Raw genomic sequence first — 21,848 nt, 5'->3', positions numbered from 1 at the left:
ACGTGCATGTATTATAGAAAATGTTTGTGTTTCGTTTGTTCGTCCCAACCTTGTTGTGCAGATGAGGAAATTGGAAATGAGATCCAAATTCTACCACTGAAAATTTAAACTGCTGAGAAAAAAAGCAAGTATCGATGGTACCGTTTCTCCGGGCATGACATCCATATTGCACACAGCATCCCTGAGCCGTTAAGCGGTTTAGAGGGCTTAGAAGGGAGTTCATTTTTTCATTCTTTGCCCTCCCCCCCCCTTTTTTTGGTAAACAATTGTTCTGCTTTGTGGACGATCAGAGGACGTTCCACACTCTTCTCAGCACCGTCTGAGGAGGTGCTGCTCTTCCTGAGCTTCTAAGGGCTGGTGTGTTTGGAAGCGCAGCTGTTCCCAGTCCCCCTGTAAAGCCAGAGGAAATGGAACAACAGTGGGATCCATTGGTGAAGTGCCAGTGGCCAGACACGGGCTTCCCTGGCAGTTCCTCACAGTGGCTCTACAAGACCTTAATGCAGACTGAAGATGCTCAAAACTCAACCTGCCTGAGGAGAAGAAGCAAAGGGTGGTGTGTGTGTTGTGATTTTAAGCGATTGTTCCCCTGTACTGTGGTACTGGTGAGGCCACACCTCGAGTGCTGTGTCCAGTGCTGGGCCCCTACACTCTGGAAGGACACTGAGGTGCTGCAGTGGGTCCAGAAAACGGCAAGGGAGCTGGTGAAGGGTCTGGAGCACAAGCCCAGTGAGGAGCAGCTGAGGGAGCTGGGGGGGCTCAGCCTGGAGGAAAGGAGGCTCGGGGGGGGGGACCTTGTCACTCTACAGTTCCCTGACAGGAGGGTGGAGCTGGGTGAGGGTCAGGCTCTTCTCTCAGGCAACCAGCGCCCAGACGAGCGGGCATATCCCCGAGCTGCGCCAGGGGAGGTTCAGGCTGGGCATCGGGAGGAATTTCTTCACACAAGAGGGTGATCAGACATTGGAACGGGCTGCCCAGCGAGGTGGTGGAGTCACCACCCCCGAGAGCGGCTCAAGGGACGCCTGGACGCGGCGCTCAGCGCTCGGGTCTGGCTGACGGGGCGGTGGTGGTGCTGCTGGTGTTGGTGGTGTTGGGTCGCGGGCTGGGCTCGGTGACCCTCAGAGCTCTCTCCCCACGCCGTTAACGCCACCCCTCCGTGAGGGACTCCCCGCGCGCCTCCCGCGGCCGGCGCCGCCCCGAGCGGCCATTGACGTCAGGGCTGGCGGCACGTGACCGCGGCGGGGCCAATCGGCGGCGGCCGCAGCCGCTCCGGAGAGAAGGGGCCGTGCCGGCAGCGCCCGCCGCTCCCGCCGCCCCCGCCCCCTCCTCCTGCCGCGGCGGCGGCGCGTGGGGACCCGGGCACGGCGGCACACACAGAGACACAGACACACAGACACACACACGTACATACAGACACACACACAGAGACACAGCCACGCTCCCGCACCCACGGGCGCGCACCCGCACCCACATACATGCACGCGCGCCGCCGCACGCTCCCGCGCACACGCCCCGGGGGGAAGGAAGGAGCCGCGGCCGGACGCCCCGCAGCCCCCGCCGCCGCCGCCGCCAGGAGCAGCCGCCCCCCGCACCGCCGCCACCACCGCCGGCTTCTACCCGCCGCCCCCGCGGGAGCCCACCCTGCGCCCGGCCGGCGGCAGCATGGACGCGGCGCTGTGACCCGCCGGGGGCGGATTGGGAAGTTTGAATAAGGATTTTATCGCTTCCCTTTCCCCCCTTCTGCCCCTACGGTGCGGCTCGGTCCCTGCCCCCATCTTCCTCGACAGGTTTTTTTTTTTTTTTTTTTTTGTTTGTTTCCCCCAGCATTTTTTTTTTTCCTTTCAATCCGCCGCGTGGGGTTGGATTTTTATTATTATTGTGTTTTTATTTGATTTGGTCGTACCCGTCTCTACCGGCCGTAGAGACCGGTGCCCGCGGGCGGCCGAGCGCCACCCCCGACCCGGCCCGCGGGGCTGCCATGGATCGCACCGGCGGCTCCGGCGGGGGCAGCGACCGCAGGCAGCCCGAGGAGAGCAAGCCGCTGCTGGGCGAGATGTCCGCTCCCGAGGGGAATAAAATGGGTGCCGCGCCGTGCCGGAGAGCCCTGCTCCACTGCAACGGCATGAGGTACAAGCTGCTGCAGGAGGGGGACATCCAGGTGTGTGTCATCCGGCACCCCCGGACGTTTCTCAGCAAGATCCTCACCTCCAAGTTCCTGCGGCGGTGGGAGCCGCACCACTTGACCCTGGCGGACAACAGCGTCGCCTCGGCCACGGTAAGAGCCCGCCGGGGTCCGCCGGGCACCGGCATCGCCAGCGCCGCGGAGCATCCGCGGGGTGCGGGGGGGATGCCCGCGCCTCGGGGCCCCCGCTCCGCCCGCTCCGGGGGGGACCCACCGAGGGGCCTCGGGGGGTTAGTGGAGGATCGGCTCGAGTGGGTCCCGGAATGCCGGCGGAAAATCCTGAAAGGATTTTTTTTTTTTTTCCTTTGTGTTCCGGTGGATATTTAATTTTGCGGTTTCGGTGGATTGGTTTATTTATTTTTTTTCCCGATCAAGACTATTATTGTTATTATTGTCACCGATTTTTTTCCCCCCACATTTGAAAAAAAAAAAAAATCCATCTTTCCCAGCATGACCGACATGCAGTCGCCACACCGAGCCCTTTCTGTCCGAAACCAAAGTCGGCAGATACCTGCTGGCACCTCGGGCAAGTTGGAGGTGAGGGAGGTGGAGGATGCTTTGAATTCGAGAGCGAAGGCTCGGGCTGTGCGCGGTCTTTGCTGTGGTTCAGGCCTGCTCTGGGGGCTCTGCTTTGGCGGTCACATACCCTGCCCAGACACAGGCGATGTGATTGGAAAATATGGAGATTCCTTCAGGGTATTCTTCCTGCTGGAAAATGATGCAAGAGAAAAATGCGAGGTGGTGATATCAGCGTTACGGAAGATGTACAGTAGACGCATACAGTCTTGAAAAATATGATTTTTATGTTCGTGTACAACTTAAAATTTCATGGCCATTATTATTTGAACATTTGTGTAGCATGTGATGTGATTGCACCCATATTTTGGCGATTAACGCAGCTCACAAAGCATGTTTTACACTGTTCTTTAATCATTCAGTACTTGGATCGTGTCTTTTTTTGATTTATATGTAAATGTCTCATTTTTCTCAATGGCTCCGTTCTGGCCTTCCTATAGGACACTCCTGAATCGAGAGCGTGGATTGGCTTTTGTGTGGATTTCTGTTAATGGTGTATTTCAGTGGGTTTCATCCAGCCTGTGCTGTGCTTGGAGGCTGGATTTTGTCACACTTTGGTACACAGGAATAACGTGTGTAAATGTCCCTCCTGCATCATGCTCTGCTGTATTCAGAGCAGGTTTTCAGTGGGAGCTCCTTTAACCTTCAGGTAGGCCAGCTGCCTGTTCTCACAGAGCTCTTTTTTGTGCCACAATGACATCTCTCCTTACGGTTTCCGCGGGGCTCTCGATGATGTTTCCAAGGGAATATTTTTCTTTCTTTGATAGAACTGCTGTCTAAAGGGAGAAGGAAGACTTGATAGAGCATTGCTGGAGAAAACCCCCAAAAGGCACATGAGCTCAAGGAGTTTTTGCAGCTCTTCATTTTGTTAAGATACCATCAGTGTGGAGGGGGAGTTGAGTATCAGTGGAGATGAGGCATTTTCCTGGCAGAATCCTTAGCTGACTATTTCTGAGCAGAGAAGGATACCGGCAGAGAGAGGCAGGATCGTGCTTCAGATGTTGATCTCTGCAATGTGGCAATACCAGGCACGAAGTTGTATTTGTGCAGGAGACGTCGAACTCTGCTTGCTGGCAAAGCTGTCACCAAAGAGACCATCTCTGAAAAGGGTTTCTGAAGTCCTGTGGGGCTGTGCTTTAATTAATGCTGAGGTGTTCTCATTCCTAATTATTTTATGCATATAAATAGCAAGAGGAGAGTAAAACGTTGTGCGTACCATTGCAGGCTCCATTTTGTTGAGCTCTTCGTGCTTGGTCTTGCGCCTTATCATTTTTTTCCAGTGCTAACTCACCAAGTAAATACCGTTGTTCACAGGAATATCTGTGCTTTATTATTTCAAGTAGTGTCTTTGGTTTCCAGGGAGCAATTAGGGCACAGGGATAAGATCTACGTTCACTTGTTGCCTGACTCTGTGGGTAGGTTTAGGAGGTATCTTACAGGTTCTGTGATATCTACGTTTTATTCTTTGTTTTTTGAGCTGGGAAGATTTGATTTAAGCAAAATCCGTGGCAGTTTAACTCCCACCCCCTATGGAAATGGGGTGCAGGCAGAATGCCAAAACCACCTCAAACTGGAGGTAGATATTTGAATGCGACTAATTTGGTTTTCAAGAGCTGTAGGAAAATACCTGTTCTGTCCATTGAAAGTGAGCGTTGGGAGCACTCAACAGCTTTGATAACAAGGTCATTTTTACACATGGGGCTTTCCACAGGCAGGGTGCTTTATGAGCAGCCAGTAATTAATCTTCACATCATCCCTTCGCAAATCCTCTGGCATGACGAGTTTTACTGCATTCTATATAACATGAATAAAATTGAGCAGGAAAATAACATCACTTTGTTTTGCATTTGAAAGCAAAAGTTGTAATGACAGCTAAATCCAGATCTGGCAAATTATGTCCCTGAGTACAGTGGATAAGTTATTTGTTGATTCTAGGCACTTTATATCCTTTTTATTGTCACTGGAGACACATATTTGAATTAAAATCTTCTCCCCACAAGCTCTTACTTGTCAGTCCCTGGGCTGCAATATAGGAGTTAGCAATAGTTTGTGTATGGATTATTCATCTGTAGTTTATTCCACGAGTAGACACAGTATGTGCCCACATCTATAAGTCTGAATAATGAGACCCTATCTACATTTTTTTTTTTTGGTGAGATAAGTAGTTTTGTTGATTATTTAGGCAGCTACATGTTTTGTGCTGACAAGATAGTTTTCGGTAGCAGAAGCACTATGCATGAATGCAGTGGAACAACTGTTAGGCCATCTTATTTTAGCAGAATTTAGGGAGAAAAAATAATGCTGTCTACAAAGTGCGTTTTCTGACATTATCACAAGCGACTGTTTCAACTAAAATGAGTCCATGTTAATCAAATAATAATAATAATAATAATAATAATAATTGTATTCTGAGTTGGCATATGCACTCAATTAAGCAATGGAAAGGCATTAGCTTGTGGAGAGTCCCATCACTGTAGGTGTTGGGACTTTATGTGATTAATGTATTGTTTCCATTACTTGTTTCATGTTTTTATTTCTCAAAGAATTGGTTAAATATAGTGCAGTTTCACCATTACAGTTGCACTCGCATCATGTCCAGGCTTTCCTTCTGGTTAAGGGATTTTTGGAGAAAGTGAAGACAGATCTGTAGCTTTTTTTTTATTATTATTGTTTTGTTTTGTTACTGTAAATATTAAAGCCCCAGTAGGAAATTTTGATACTTAGAAACTTTGTTTGTCAGACAGGAGCTTGCCTGGGAATGAATCTGACTTTCTCCCCTATGGAAGGAATAATGTTTATTTTATAAACACCTACCAAACTCAAATGTAGCACCCTTACTAATTTCCTTTTCGCCACTGAGATCTGTCCTTGCACAGCTTGAGGGGCAGCGGTAATAAAAACAAAGACAGAAATAAAATCCAATTTAAGATTTCTTGTGTAGGTTTTTTGGGGGTGGTGGTGGTGAAGAATAACCCTATGGCTGTCTTCAGCAGAAATGTTAAAATTTAATTTTCAGTAGTTTAAATATAGGTGTCATGACTGAACTTCTGTGTCTTTAGTATCCTTCTGCACTGTCCCTTTCATATCCCTGCCCTGCTTTTTTCTTTCATTCTTCCTCTTGAATCAGTTGGGATTAGATGTTGAGGACGATGAGTTTTAAAGTCCTGGGTTGCAAGGCAGACTTGTGATACATATGTATGTGCAGCAGACAAGGAAAGAATAAATAAGTGATTCATTTTTGCTGGCGAGGGATGACCTCTCTAGTTCCCATCTGGGAAGATAAGACATTATTGAAACCATGAAGTTATTCATTAATATCCCTCAAGGAGAGATGGAAGCTTTGGATTTTTATGACTCTTTCACATTTCCTGGCTCTGCCTGGGCAGGTGAGTGTAATGTAAGTGTTTTGCTCAGAGCTGGTGACAATCCTGAAAAGACTTGAGTTTCTTTTAAACATCTTTCATTTTTCTGTGCAGAAGGGATGTGTGAGGACAATAGTTTATTGACAGACTGGCTAATAGGAAATGCATTTGAAACAAGAATGTCAGTGGATTAGGGAACTGCATTTGTATTTTCTTCTGGAGACAAGAACATACCCAATTAATATTAAATGAGGCAGGGCAGTTTATCTGCTTCAAATAGGAGAAGTGGAGTAGAAAATTGTCTTCTGGTTGTTTTTTAAAATTCAACAATTCTGCTACTACATTTGTTTCAGCATGCTATTACGTGTCTTTCCTGATAAAGATAGAGCAAAAATTCCTATCAAGCTGGACTCATTGTTTACCTTAGCACAGGTTCCCATTAGTTAGAAAAACATACTTTTAAAAATTAAATTTCCCTTGAAAAACAGTTAGCTCAAATGGGAAATATTATGCAGAGCTCAGAAATTTCAAAACAATCTTACAAGGAGAATTTTTGTAAAGCTTTCATGGAAAAGGAATATTGTAGCATTCTCCAGATTGGAAATAGAATAAATGTGAATTTGCTACAGTACTACTACTACTACTAAGTAAAGTAAACAATCTGTTGAGTAAACCAAGTGCTGCCCTTAAGTCGTGCACTCTTGATGAGGCTCTACCTATTTAGCCCACCAAGCCAAATTATCTTGGAGGGCCTACCATCATTATGTGTATAAGTGAGTATGAACACATAAATAACCAAGCAATTTAAGATAATTTTTTATCTATTATAACAATGGAATGATGAATTACTATTTATATTTAATATTTCCCATTGTTTATTGTTGCAGATGATTGCTTTCATTTGATAAGAAGTGGTGCCATCAGGTTTTGGATGTACATGTTTTTGCCTGTTCTGGGTTATGCTGTTGCTTAATACCAGGTATTTTGTTCAGGTGCATCAGAGAGGGCATTGAATCTCATAATTTGCAGAAAACCCATGACAATTTAGAGTTCTCTGCAAATCGAGAACAAATTGCTCCATGTTATCTGTGCTGTTGAAATTGAGATCCTATTTCAGAAGTGAAGGCAGGCAGGTACCTGCATTAATAAAACCCAAATTTTTTCTGGAGGCTGGGTGATTTAATGGAATATTTCTCTGCTGTGACAAACTTCTTTTATTGCTGTATTAGTTGGTAATGCAACATAAGAAAACTTAAATGATATTTCTTTAAAGTTGTTTAATGCCTATCAAACATATCTTTGCACATATAGTTCCTGCAGTGGTTAAAAAGCATATTTATAAGTCAGTAGTGTTAAGGTATGTGTTTATATGTCACAGAGCTTATATAAAATATGAAAACAGAAGCTATATTCATTGGCAGAGTGAAAGCTCTCAAGGCTATTAGTGTTAACACCCAGCCAGTAAATTTTACATGTTCAGGAACATAAATAAAAAGGATACTCAGAAATACTTGTGCCTCATTTTTCGTTTTGGCTGGGGAGTAAAGATGTGGTGCTAGTCACTACATGGTGGTAATAGTCCCCCTGGGAAAGCTTGGAAATTGCTTCTGGTCCTCAGTGGGACCTGATCCTGCATCAGAGCAGGGCCTGGAGGAGCTCAACATCCCTCTCAGGGCTGGGCCTTTGTGGAGCTGTGAGGTCATGTGCTTTTTTTGTTGAAGTGGATTATTGTAACTAGTGATATTGCCAGAAGGAGTCTGATAGATCATCCATGTTGGGGTGTAGCCCTTCTGGAAAAGGAGGTGCTGCCCAGGGAAGCTGTGGCTGCCCCTGGATCCCTGGAAGGGTTCAAGGCCAGGTTGGATGAGGCTTGGAGCAACCTGGGCCAGTGGAAGATGTCCCAGCCCATGGCAGGGGGGTGGAATGAGATTATCATAAAAGATCCCTTCCAGCCCAAACCATTTTACCATTCTGTGATTCTGTGAAACTCGAAAATGCCATGTGGTTTTCCAGAGGTGAAAGGCCCTGGTGAGGGTCCTGTCTGATATGCAAGGTTAGGTTTGCCTTGTTAGCAGGAGTGGGAGAACAGAGGCCGAAGCCTTGGTCCCTCCAAAATCACTGTCAGAACTGTATACACTGCGGGACCTTTTTGGAAGAAAAAGGTGGTAGGTTTAGTACACAGAAAGGAGTGATTTCTTTGTAACTGTTTAATTTACTGCATATAATTTGTTTGTACTTTTGAAGTTTATTAGTAACAGGTGAGTTTAACATGAAACAATAAAAAGGCTTCCCTCGTTTCTTTCTATGTTAGTAAGCATGGCTGGCCTAATAGGGTTGTACTCATCTCCCCACATAGGATTTATGAGAGAAGAGACCTACCTCAAATAGTTCAAGCCTTTTGGAGTGTTTAGAAGTAATTAGATTGTGGGTTGCATGGGTAGATTGCGGCTTGTTTGTTAGTGTTTTGAGCAGTGCTAGTTGCATCAGTTTTGTTTTGTGTCTGCTTGTGTTTATAGATACGTAGGGCTTAATTCCACAAACAGTCACGTGTTTGAAGATGATTGATACTTGAGCATGTATAATCCATTCAAGAGAGCTTGTGCATGCCTGTGCACTCAGTAAAATAACTTTTTTTGCCCATCTGATGGTGCAGTGTCACTGGCAGCACTGCTGGCTGGGGCAGCCTGGCCTGTGCCACTTGTTTCTGCATCTGCGCCGTGCCCTGTCAATCTGCCTTTTGTACACACCTAACAGTTTGCAGGGTCAGGTTGAGAAAACCTCTGTGAGCTGGCTGGGGAACACCTTCTCTGTTTGAACCTTTTGCAGATTTGTTGTCTTTTAACTGCATCAGGGAGCTGATGTGTTTCAGCAGATAGTCTGCCAGAGTGCTGAGGAAGAAGAGAGTGGGAAACATGGCAGGCTGGAATTGCTGCCAAAAACAATGTATTATTAAATCATTGCGTAAAATTTTCCTGTTTTGTACAATATTTAAGAATGCAGGGACAACACCAGGAAAGGGAAAAGACAATTGAAAAGCATACATTATAAGTGATCACATCAGTGGTGAGTGAAGTTTTAGTGCTTGTGGTTGTGGAGGAAAACATGAAGAAGTCAGAATCAGATGCTAAGTTAAAAGGCCTTCACTTCATAGGCTTAAAAATTAAGAGCATTTAATAACACTCTTTAGGTTTTGGAGGAGGGGAGCCTTGTTCCAGGATTTGTTGTTACCAGTACTGGCATTTCCAGTGCTTAAAGTGATTTGTTGACTTTGCCCCTTGGGCTGTCCCATGACTGATGGGACAGGGCCAATAGAGTGGGGAATACAAAAGCAGGTAACAATGCCAGGTCACAGACTGTGGTGTCCAGGGCTTGAGTTTATGGTGAAGGCCATTTTCTTCTACTTTAATCTGAGATTTCAGTACCTTTTTAGATAATTTTAAGTCTTTTTCCTATTCCTGAGGAACTCATAAAAAATGCATCTGTTTTTTCTGGACTCAGGTGTTTCTGCTAGATGTGTGCCATTACTGCTTGAGCTCAAGAAACTCGTCAAGTTGCAGTGACTTAAATCTGAACTGGAAGTACACTCGGTCACGTACATTCTTGGTCTGGCCCTGCTGAAATCAGTAGGGTAATTTGAGGAGAGGGATTACCATTCACTGCCTGTAATGTGAATGGCAGGATGTGCTGTTCAGGAAGCCGGGAAGGTTCAGTGGCAGATCCCTGTGCAGGTTGGCTGCTGGCTTGGGGAGATGGCTGACTCTGCTCAGCCTTGTGCAGCTCTCTCCATAAACAGCCACAATCTCTCCCCCTGTTTGAGGCAGATCTTGAAGTGCTGAGCACTGGGAGGAGTGGCTTTCCCAAGAACGAGAGGATTGCTGGAAATTTCCCTGTTAGGCAGAACAGGTGTAGAAGCTGCTGCTGTTTCACCCATTTTATACCAACGTTTATGCAACACTGTCCTGGTTGAAAGTGAGTTTGTAACATCACTTTCTTCCGTGGGGAAAACCTTCTCGTTCAGAATTCTCAGAAAAGTGCTACCAGCCGTTGTTGCTGCTCTGTGGGACATGTGCAAGCTCCCTCCTGTCTCTTTTTCCCAGACAATAAGAGTTTTTTAAGAAAAAAAAAGTGTTGCTTGATGGAAGTTGATCTCTTTTCCCTCATTTGGGCTCGAAATTTGCTGAAATGCGGTCCTGGCTGAAGTTTGCATGAGGGTGGATCCTCTACAGGGGCAGCTGTCTCCAATTCCTTTAAGGTGTAGGAAGATGGGGCTGCCCCTTCTACCATTATTTTAATATTTGCACCTGTGGCCATTTTCACTTCTGAGGCAGTGGCAAAGAGGTTTAAAATGGAGTGAGGCTTTTCTGGGCCCTTAGAGCGCCTCTCCCTTGCCTGCTCAGAATTACCACTTGTTTCAGGGGTAAGGAGCTCTTGCACTTTTCAAACTATGCTGCAGTTTCTGTGAAGTTCTTGTTCCTGTGAATGAGGGATGGCATGATTTTCTCATTGAATGAAAGATTTATAAGGAATAATTGCTTTCATTGATGAAAAGAGTAATAACCAGGGCTTCAAAAAAGATGACTAAAAAATGAATATCCAGTGCTTCTCAAACTCCAGACTGCTAGTTTCTTGATACTAAGAATGGGGATGTTGAATGCTTGGCACTGTCTTCAAAGGACTTTTACTTCTTGGATTTCCAGTTCTAAAAGAAATACTGAATAAAATAAAATCTTTCTCCTTTTGAAAAATTTTAACCCAAAACCTTAGAGCACATAGAGATGGAATTAGGTTTTGTAAGATTGTATTTTCAAAGATGCCATATGTGGTACAATAAATGTTGCCTGAAGAAAGCTGAGATTAACTAAATCAGAGTGGTTTGTGGAGAGCAGGCAATTGTATTCCAAAGTATAATTATTTTATAGTTATATTTTGCATTAATATTTTTCTTAGGCTAAAGAGAAACTCTGTTTGCAAGTGAGAGTCAGAAAAAATATTTTTTTTTATTAGAAATAAGCTGTATGTAGTTTGAAGTGTACAGATATCTATGTATGTTTATGGATGAGATTTCTGGTGCTGTTAACCCAAAGGTAAGGCAAGAATTTTGTAAACAAAAAAGTTGCCTCGTTCTTTATTTATGTATAGACAATTAACATTAACTGAGCAACATTAGGCAATGGCATGTGCAGGTAGACAGTTTGGATATGTTTTAAGAGAAAGCCTTTTTTTTTCCCCCCCCTAAAACTCCTGAAGATACCCCGTGGTGTGTTCCCAGTGGTACATTTCAAACAATACAGAGCAGATATTTCTCAATGGTAAAGCTGGGATGTTGCTATTGGTTTTTTTCTTTTTTTTCCTCCCAATCTTTGTTTTAGCTATTTGAATATAAACTTTTGGGATTGGCAGGTGTCTCTTGGCATGTCTGGTTCCTGTTGCAATGGGATTCTGTCATACCACGGAGTTTTTTGTTTACTGTAATACAATTAGTGCGTACTGTGAGCGGGCTGTGTTTTTGCTCTGTCTAAAATAAAACTGAATGAGTTTGTTGTCCATTTGCAGGGATGGGCATTATTAATAGTGATGTAGAAACTGCTTGAAAAAAAGTTTCTGAAATTTGCCAAGTGGACTCCAACTTTTTAATCAAAACACTAAGGCTGTGTAGGCTTTTGCCACAAATATGAATGTCTGTTTGACCCACTGTGAACAAAAAAGAGGCTAAGAATAATCTCTCTTCTGAAATGATCAGAGGAAAATGATTTTTGGATGACAGTATAATGTCTTCATTCTACAAGTTCCTGGGTTTCAGCTTCACTGTGCTTCAACCACCTCAAAGTGCTTAATGATCAGTGTTTTTATATGTGGGAAAAACAGAGACAAATAAATGTAGATCAGACTTTTCAGACGTGTCTGTTGGTTCATGCTTAGTTTGCAGTTCCTTCACGTCTGTGGTTCACTCTGGATGGTCTAAGGTTGGACACCGAGGATCAGTCATGCCTTGCTCTAATGTTCATGATAAATCACTGGTGGGAGCTGGAGCAGGAATGATGTTCCCTTGCTTTGCCTGCTGGGCTGCATCTTCCCTCCTGATTTTGATGGCTGTCCCTTTTCTTAATGGTTGTAAATCTCATTAAAAATCAGTGGAAGTGTGGGAGAGTGACTGACAGCAGAACGTGGCCCACAGTGTCGTGCTCTTCTTGCTACCCTTCAATCTTCCTGCAAAGAAAGTACCTGTCGGGGAACCAGATGCCAATCAGTCCAAGTCTCCTGCTTTTCTGCGGCGTGCGTGCTTTGTGTGTTCTCCTAACAGGCACTTCTGACAACCTACCACTTTGCTTTTGCTTCAGAGGCTGTTAAGACTGAATTCAGAAGAAAAGAGTAAGTCAGGGAAACCGTGACTGCTCTCAAATTTTCAGGATGAGAATGATCTTGCAAAATTGCCGTAGAAGCAGGGTGTTGCAATCCGTTTTTGTAAAAAGATTGGCAGCTCTCTCTCCCTTCTCAAACCTTGGGTTTACTATACAAGCTTTTTGACGTTGAGCTCTTAAATTCAGGAATCCCTTGAGAAGAGTATGATTGCAGAGTGCATCTCAAAACACCTTGTTTCTCTCTGCTGCAATGTGAGCTGGAGGAAGGTACGAAACTGAAAGTAGAATGTTATGTGGACTCCTAAATTGTGAATCTGAGAGCCACTGGTGTCGGCTAAGGCAGTTCTGCGGGTTTGTTTTTTTTTTTTGACAGCTATGTGGTTATTGTAGTTGGGGACCTGAGTGTTGAGTTGTTCCTGGCAGCTTGAAAAGTTGTACAGTGAGAGATGTCTTTGCCCTGGCTGTTCTGATGCCGGGCAGGGCACTGGCTATCAGTGGTGGAGAGTTGTGAGCGTGTGCCCGCCTTGAACACCACGACTCCATGATGCTGTCACGATAGCTGTGGTGTTCTGTCATCTGAGCACTTTGCTCAGTATCTCGGCTCTGAGAAGGAAGGTGGGAGGAGGGGAACGAAACTGTGAAAGGCCCAGTGATTCTTGAAGAACAGCATTTACTTTCACAGCAGAGATTTCCATCTCGTTTGATGGGCTGTGTTGAGTGAGATCCGTGTCCTTGTCTTACTGCTCAGTGGTGAAATGCCTGGAGTTTGAGTACCTGTTCATTCCTTGTGGAAGATGAATCATGTTCAATGAGGCAATTGTGTTCCTTACCCACCAGTAATGTAGAACAGAGAGGTTTATTTGGATGTCTGGAGGAAGAGAAAATAGTGTCATGTTACAGATGTCGTTCAGTCGTTGTTTAAACCAGGAGAAAATCTATGCAATTGCTGTAAACCTCTGCCTTTAGTAAATAGGTTATAGCAGCAAGATTATTGAATTGGAAGAGGAGCTTCAGCTTATTATTTCAGTGCAGGAGCACTAATACTTCTTCAGATATTCCTTAAAAAATGAATAACCACTCCAACTGTGTGGTAAGAACTGGAAGTAGTATTACTGATCATTTTTGTTATGAAATGCAGCCCCTATATGGAAGTGAAGTGTTGATGAAAGATACTATGCAAGTGCAAATTATTAGTCGTTGCTTTAGTTTTTCTTTCAACTCTTCGTGGGTGTTTTAGATCCTTTGGTTAGGTTTTTTTGGGTTTTATTTTTTCCTGCCCCCTCACACCCCCCATATTATGTTGACTCTTGAGGAAAGTGTTTTAATTTTTAACTAAAAAGTAACCTGACATCCAGAGGAATGGAACAGGCTCTTCCTCTCCCAGAGGAGCAAATGGCTTGAGTCGAGTCCTGGCACTGAAAATCTCATCTACTTTGCAACCAAATAATGTGGACATTGTAGAAAGCATAAAACTTGTGCTGGCACAGAACTTGGTTGCTGAAGGTGAAAGTACGGACACAGTCAACATGTCTCGTCTGACTGAAAACACATTTTCTAAGGTTGGAGAATTCATCTTTTGTGATTGCTGTGAATGAAACAGGAAATAAAGCTGGGAAAGCTTGAAACTAAAAGAAATGTGCAGGACCAGACATGCACTTTGTTATTAAATATTGACATACCCCTTGTAGGTAACCACTTTGCCTTTGGAGCCCAGCAATTGCCTGAAGACTGCAATGTCTCCTTCTTGCTCTTGTGTTTGTGGTGAAAAATTTATCAACATTGAGAAATATTGCTAATGGCTGCTTTCCTAACACTAGTGTACACTTCGTTTGGTGCCATGTCGCTGCCTCCCTTGAAATTAATCTCCTGATTTATTGTAAGTTATTTCAAATGTCCCCGGTGACTTGGGTTGACTAATGTGCTTTAAATATGGCGAAATCAAATAATCTGTTGTGGGAGTTGACCGTGTATCAAGCTGCTCCCTCGTGGAGATAGATGACATGGGAAAGTACTGAGACTGAGCCCTCCTTGGTGCTTACCCAAGTGCAGGCTGTTGCTTTCAGCCTGTGGACTGAGATGTAGGTTGGTCAGTTTTAAACCTGGGGTGAGCTGGGATTGAGGCATCACTAACCATCTGCATTATCTATATATTGTGTGTTTGTGGTACCACAGCACGGCCCAAGTGGGCTTGGAGGGGGAAGGGAAATAAAGGAGGTGATGAGAGGAGAAAATTAAACCAGGCAGCCTCAAGCCAGAGGTCGGATGGATCTGTGTGCTCCAGAAGAAAGGGGAAGCCTGTGAGTGCAGCGTGCTTGTGACTGGAACTTCTTGACTCATCTCAGAGGGATTTTGTCCACAGTGCAGCTTCTTCACATGAGGTGGTGATGAGCCCACAGTGTGTGAGGCCTGTGCCGTTGTATCTTCCCTTCTGAATGCAGTTTAAAAATAAAGGGAATGTTTATATTTGGTGGGTTATGTGTTTCCTAATGCCTCTTCAGTTTATCATACCCGCTTTAATTGAGATAAAGATGTAATTCTCTGTTACATATCTAGGTTTAACGTCAAGGGTTTGGGAGGTTGTGTCTCTGCTTGTCAGATTTTCTTAAGAGGAACAGGAGAACAAACTTACTTGGTGCATCTTCTTGCTTGTACAGTCTGTACCTGGAGATCTGAGAGCGGCTGTCTTGAGACCTTTGTGTCTGATCCGAGGCTCTTGCTGTGCTCAGATTTCACGTTACCCGTTTTTTTTTATTTTGGAATTGTAAGAAAAGCCTGTACAAACAATGCTCTGCTGTTTCCAAACACTGTGAAGTTTTCCCCATTGCTTCCTGTTTTTGTAGCCTGTTTGTGAAAAGACCTTGCCTGCTTTGCACTGGAGTTATCCTTAATGTGAATGCATTCTGCATTAGCTGCTGTGTGTTCCAGCATGCAGGGACCCAAGCTTCCCCTCAGCAAACGTCATTACTCTTTATTTATGGCAAGACTAGATTAAAAAAGACTTGTGCATGTAAAAGAGAAAGGACAGGCAGTGTTAAATTGTGTAGTCATGAGCTTGTTATTTCCCTTCCCCCCCCCCCCAGTATGCAAGCCAGTTAGTAACCCAGTGATCTATACATGAGGCTTTAATTGGATATATGCCCAGAGAGCAGATTAATATGGAAAAGCTATAAAGGCATGGGTTCACAAACTTTGTTTGACCACGGGAGGACTGTCTGCATGATCCCGTGTGGAATGTGCTAGGGATTCTCAAAACAAAGAAATACCTTCATGTATCTGCATGTAAACCACGGGATACAGAGGTGATGTCTCTGCCTTAAAGTCAATAGACTGTTGATTAAACAGGACTTCTTCAGCCTAGGAGTGCTTTAGGTGGGGCTTAGGTGCATCTGTGGCCTCTGTGTAATTTACTCGAGTTCTTAAGTTTTAGTTTTGGTAATTGTTGGAGGTTTCTCTCTGCGATTGGATATAATCTTTGGCTGCCTTTAGAGATAAGAGGGGGGGCGTGAATCTCTCTGTAGTGAAATGAAAACAAGCAGATGTCTGACTGCAGCTGGCTAGAGATAAATCACTTCGTATAAACTTGCCTGGAGAACATGATCTTATTCCTCTATAAACCTACACTCCAGAGGGAAGGGAGAATCCCCATTAGTCAATGACACCCTCCTGGCCTAAAATTCCAGTGTTTCTAGTTTGCAAATCACATGAAACACATACAGACTAGTGGCTGTATTCAGCAAAGGCTTTCTCAATTTTGTAAACACTTGTAACACGAATTTTATGTCTCTTCTGGGGATTCTCTTCCCCCCCCCCAAATTAAAATTACAGCATCCCTAAATGTGTAAAACCAACCATAGTCACATCCCTGTGTTCTCCAAACCAATGTAATATTGATAAAACTTCTTTTAAATTGGCATAGGACTGCGATAAAGAGTTTTGTGGCTTAGGAGAGCCCTGTTGCAGGTGAAGCTGACCTTCCTGATCCTTCATATGATGGAGAGCAGTAAAGCATAGCACCCATTTCGAAACTCTGTTTTTCCTCTTTGCCATCCTCTGCATGGTTGTATGGCACATTGTTCCCTGAAGATGGTGGGATAGAAGTGTTATCTTCTGTGGCATAAGCCCTGATCAACATAAAGAGTGGGGAGCTGTGGTAAATATACTCAAATAGTTGCAGAAAATAAGGTAATCCTAATTAAAGTTTCGTGCAAGGAGTTTCAGTGTTTGATTCCAGCCATTTGCCTAACGAAGGCAGGGAATAGTCCTTAGCTCTCTGCCTGCAGCAAGAATATGGGAATTGCAGTGACTCATTCTCAGGGACACGGCAATGGGAATGAGGCACTGCTGTGGTTGCAGATAATTCCCTGGAAGTCTCTGTTGTGCAGAATGCATTAATTGGAGAGATTCATGAGCTGCTTAATGTCACATCACTTCATTTCCTCATCAGGGAACTGGAAGTCTCATCCGTATGGGAAAAAAACCCAGGATCTGTCTGGTTGCGAGTAAATCTTGACCTTTGTAAAAAGGGGTGGTGTGTGTTGTCCATCACAGTGCCCTGGCTTAAAACCTGCTGCCACGTAGCTTGAATTTTTACTTGCCATGTTATCAGCCCAGCAGTGAGCAGTGGGGGTGAGGAGGGGACTGTTTGCTGCTGGTTTCTTCAGTGCAGCGCAGCAGAATGGACGGTTCCTGTTTGTAACTCATCACCATCTGCAATCATTGCGCTGCTCTCAGAAGTAGAGGCATCTCTTTATGTTCAAGGGAGAGGATGTGGCAGAGGATACCCCTGCAGAGAGCTGGAAATACAACATGGTACCGTGTGGCCTGCTCTGGAGGGGCTGGGTGCATATCTCAGGGGAACACACTCTGCAGACAGTGATGTGTTCCAAGTAGGCAGATCTGATGCCTTGTGTAGGCAGCAGAAAATAAACAGTGCAGCCCACCGTTTGCAGATTTAAACTGGAGAAGAGAATGTGCTGCACTTATGGAAATCAGTCCTGCTATGTGTGATATCGCAGTTTTCAGAATCAGATGTACCCTAATTCTGGTTTTCCCCAAGTGCCTGTGTTTCTGACTGTCTTGCCCATTTTAGGCTCAGGTGAGAGCTAGTACAGAATGAGTCCTGTGGTATTTGCCGTAGTTTTATCATGTGGGCCCCCCCCAGACACTGCTTCAGCCTGAGTTTTTATCCCTGTATTATTTTATGGCATGGCAAACATTGCACAGAAAAATACAGTTTAACACTTTAACAGCTATGTGTTAAAGAAAAAAATGCTTTTCTTACTTTTTTTTTTACTAGAAATTAGTCAAGATTCCTGCATCTTGATTGACTTTCTGAGGGTAAATTGTTTCTGAAGGGGTTGTATCTTCCAGCTTTTGATTTGGTCCTTGACCAAGGAGAGCTGCTCTGTGAGAGGAAATTCCCTTTCCTATGGCTTTGTGTGCCACTGCTGTCCAGAGTTTTGGGAGTATCAGTGAGACCTTAGGGCTGGACTTGGGACACTTTTTGTCTTTCTAGCATCGAATTCCACCAGGAGATCACAGTGGTTTCAGTTGCACGACTCAAACTCGCATCTATCATGAACAGCCATAACGCTCCAGCTGTGCTCTTCTGTGCAGTCTGTGGCAGGCTGGTTGAGTAATAAGAAGTACCTTTTAGATCCACTAATAACTGAGTTTTCCTTCATCTATGCCTTTGGGAACATTTCAGTGCTTTGCCTGGCAGTGTATCACTACTCTTGAATCGTGTGTGGAAAAAATGTCTGAATCAAATTAAACAAAATGACTGGTGAGTAAAAGATCAAGTCACAACATTGTCGAGATGAAAATCCTTGAGTTGATGGGTGCAGTCTTATCTGTGAGTGGGAAACCTTTAATTGGTGCCAGGAGAAAAAATTGACCATAGGAGAAAAAGTTGCACTTGAGGTTTCTTTGACCTAAAAAAAAAAAAAAAAAGAAATCCATCTCTTTATTCCCCTGATTTATTATTTCTCTGGCCACACGACATGAGATATTGTGAACACATGGAGCCTTAGCAGGAGCCACAACAGGTTGCCTACTTCAGCAAAGTCTGGCTTGAGACTGGATCTCAAAAAATTAGGGTGGAGAGAATGACAGAAAAAAATTGAAATTATTTTTCTGGCTTTATATTTGTGGCTTGGCACGTCTAGATCCTGGGAGTCCATTCCATTGTTTTTACTCATAGCATCTTTCTCTCTTGCTGGGAATCACTAAGAGTGATTTGGCATCTGTGCCATACTAGTAAAAACAATCTTAACTACTTATAATTAATGAATTGTGTAAGCTGCCAGTCACTGGTTTGAGGGAATGGAATAACAAACATAAGGACAATGCAAATTCTGCATTGACTGGCAGAGTATGTCAGAGAAAGTGCTGCTTTATTTTTCTGGTGCTGAATTGCTTTAGTATATGGACTTTTAAATAAGCAGTGCTTTAAGAAAGTGTATCAGTTGCTGGAGCTGAAGCTCATGTCTTCATAAGCTGAAAAGTGGCGTAATTTTATATCATTGTGTGTACTGTGACATGGAATTCCTGTGAAGGGAAGCTGCTGTCATGTTCTCCCTGTTGTATCTGCCGGGGTTCACTAGGTGGGAAAACAAACCACTGACCTGAACTGGTGACACTGAAATAACCTTCCTGTGCTCTGTTGCCATTAAAAAAAAAAAAAATTAGGATGTCGTAGTGTAAAAGCAAAAAAAAAACCACATTGAGTTCCACAGAGGGAAAGAAGGACGTTTTCAAGTGGCGAAGCTTGTTCTTGGAGAGAAAATGGTGCTTGTAGTTTTTCCAGTGAAGAGTTAACCCACAGCAAGATCTTTAAACAAAACAAGCAAGTTAGACTCGTTTTTAAAGAGAGGATTTTTGGGGGGAGGGTAACACTTTTTCAGGCTTTTTAGTTCCTCTTTGAGCTGTGTCTGTAGGATGGGTATGTATGTCTGGTTCACTCAAGAGCTGATAGAACAGCATCGCTCCTCACATGGAAGTCTTAACAAAATGCTTCTGTTTCCCTATGGAAAGAGGATCATTTTAGGCAGAGTTGATGTTTTGGGCAGTATATCCAAGACAGCTATAGATGCTAGAGGAAGAGGAAGAAGCCTCATGAACAATAGGGAGGATTTAAAAAAGCTGTTTAATTTTTGCCAAGCTGCCTTTTTTTTTTTGGTTGTCATAGAAATGTGCCAGCCCGTGTCTCTCACAGATGAGCTCACTAAATGAATGGCTGTGCAGGATGAGTCTGGTTTCAATGAAGATGTTTATACTTGAAGAACACAGATGGACTTAAACCACAGCCCAGAATCCAAACACCCCTGAGCTCCTGGGGGAGGGGAGCGATAGGAAATGAAATCTGGATTTTATAGCTCAGGCCTGCATCTGTCCTCCTTGATTTGGCTTTCTGAGTTACTGTGGGGAAGTAGGAGAGGAATATTAACTGCAATAAAGAGGGTTTTGTTGGGTGTTGGAGGGGAGGACGATTTTGTGTCTGGCCCAACTCCGTTGGGTTGGAGGGACTCTCCTGCCTTGATGTCTCTGCAGGACTGAGGTTAATTGGTTGTACAGGTGTTACTTTAAGGTGCAGTCTGTAGCAGGTATTTTGTCATTTCTCTGCTCCTGCTACTCTTTGTCTTTTGAAATAGAATATTTTGAACGAGACAACTTCGTCTCCTGCACCGCCCGTGAAATGCCGTGGCACAGGTTCGGTAAAAGCTCTGAAGTTGGTGCAAAATAACTACAGATGCTGGAAGCAACACCAGACCTGTGAAATACCAAAGGACTTGCAGACGACACAACTAACAATCCTCAATGAGGTGTGTCACTGAGCCTTGAACAAACCGGAGTGCAGTCAACAAACACCGTGTACTGTGGTGAATGGGGCGTGTTCCGTGCGCCCAAAAATGTCCTTCGCAGGATTCAGTCTCTGGATTGTTTGCTTAAGAGCGTAATTTTCTGTGAATTCCTTTCGCTTCCAAGAAGCCCATTAATTCTTTATTTTCATCTGCATTTGGCACTGTCAGAATGCCTCAGAGGAGCTTAGGTGTAAAATGACAATAGCTACAGTATCTCCAGGGTTTTCAGGTATCCGAGTGATTTGTTTATCTGCCTGTCTTGCTTCCCTTGGTTTTCTATTCCTGGAGCTGGGCTGCCGGAAATGATGCATGTTGCTGAATGCAGAATAGTCCTTGCTGTGCCAAGGCATATACTTGGAAAAATGGGATACTGTGTCCTATTAATTGGTATAAATAATCAAGAATATGGAATAAATGAAGTACTGGCTCTCTCTTTTTTTTTTTTATTTTATTTCTTTTTTTAATGTATTCACAACAAGTGGAAGGGAACATGTTTTTGGATGAAATTCACCTTTACCAGAAATGTTCACTGTTGGACTTGCTACTCAAACCTGTTTGAGTATATTTGAGCCTCAGCTTTGGTCTGAGTGTTGAATTCAGCTGTGCAGACTCTTCTCTTGGTGCTCTGCTTTTGCTTGTTTTTTGCTCTTAAGTGTCCTACTTGAACTTGTATTGGAAGACAGGTTAGGCTAGAATTGTCTTGCCTTTTCATGAAAAATATTATTTTAAGCTAAAATGAATTTTTCACATGCTGCAAGCTTTGGGAAATGCAGTTTATGTGCAGAGAAATTCCTCTTCTGCATGCCTGACCCGTGTTTTGTGGGATATTAAAAGGTCCCAGCACTCTGTTAAAGACCTTGGTCTGTCAACTCATCTCATCCTCAGAGCTGTGAACAGGCTTTCTTATTCTGTGTATTTATTTTAAGGGTTAATCAATTAGGCATCACCAGCTGGAATTTTTGAGACATGAATTTATTAAACTGCTTGCTTTTTTTGATAGAGCTGTTTGAATTATCTGTCGTGTATGTCTTCTACTTTTGAAATAAATACCAAAAATTGATGATAGCTGTTTCTTTTCTCAAATTCACCTCCTTCATTCATTTTTTGTAACAGCCTTTCTGGAAAGGGAGTGCACAACTGATTACATTGCATTTGAGGAACTATGAAGTGATCAGCATGACTGCTGCCAAATGCATGGAATTAAGATGGAAACAATTAAATGACCATTTAAAAATATTTTTTCTAGTTATATCCTAAAACCCAGACCACAAGAAGTTTTTTCGGGTAATGCCACTGTTTTCACCGTGCCCTGGATAGGCTAAAACAATGTGTCAGAGCAGGAATACTGAATAATCAGAGAGGCCATGTTTTTGTAGGACACATTTTCTGTCCTACTTGCGTGAGAAGTTTGCAGTGATGCAATAATATTGAGAATTATCACTTTCACTGTGGGAGCATTGATGCACTGCTATTGGAAATTACTGCTTTCACTGCAGGAGCGTTCATTTTT

General features: G+C 43.8%; 1 protein-coding gene across 1 annotated transcript in view; it reads left to right on the top strand.

Moving 5' to 3' along the window:
• The first annotated feature begins 1,326 nt into the window (after window positions 1-1,326).
• The window catches only part of CMIP (c-Maf inducing protein), a 129,717-nt gene continuing 109,195 nt past the window's right edge, over window positions 1,327-21,848 (top strand). The window contains exon 1 of the mRNA XM_050311099.1: window positions 1,327-2,272. Coding sequence (XP_050167056.1) covers window positions 1,976-2,272 — 297 coding nt within the window. The 5' untranslated portion in view covers window positions 1,327-1,975. The remainder of the gene's footprint in view (window positions 2,273-21,848) is intronic.

Source organism: Myiozetetes cayanensis, unplaced genomic scaffold, assembly GCF_022539395.1.
Source record: "Myiozetetes cayanensis isolate MyiCay16 unplaced genomic scaffold, myiCay2020 scf16, whole genome shotgun sequence".
NCBI classification, from domain to species: domain Eukaryota; kingdom Metazoa; phylum Chordata; class Aves; order Passeriformes; family Tyrannidae; genus Myiozetetes; species Myiozetetes cayanensis.
This window is presented reverse-complemented; position numbering and strand designations above follow the sequence as displayed.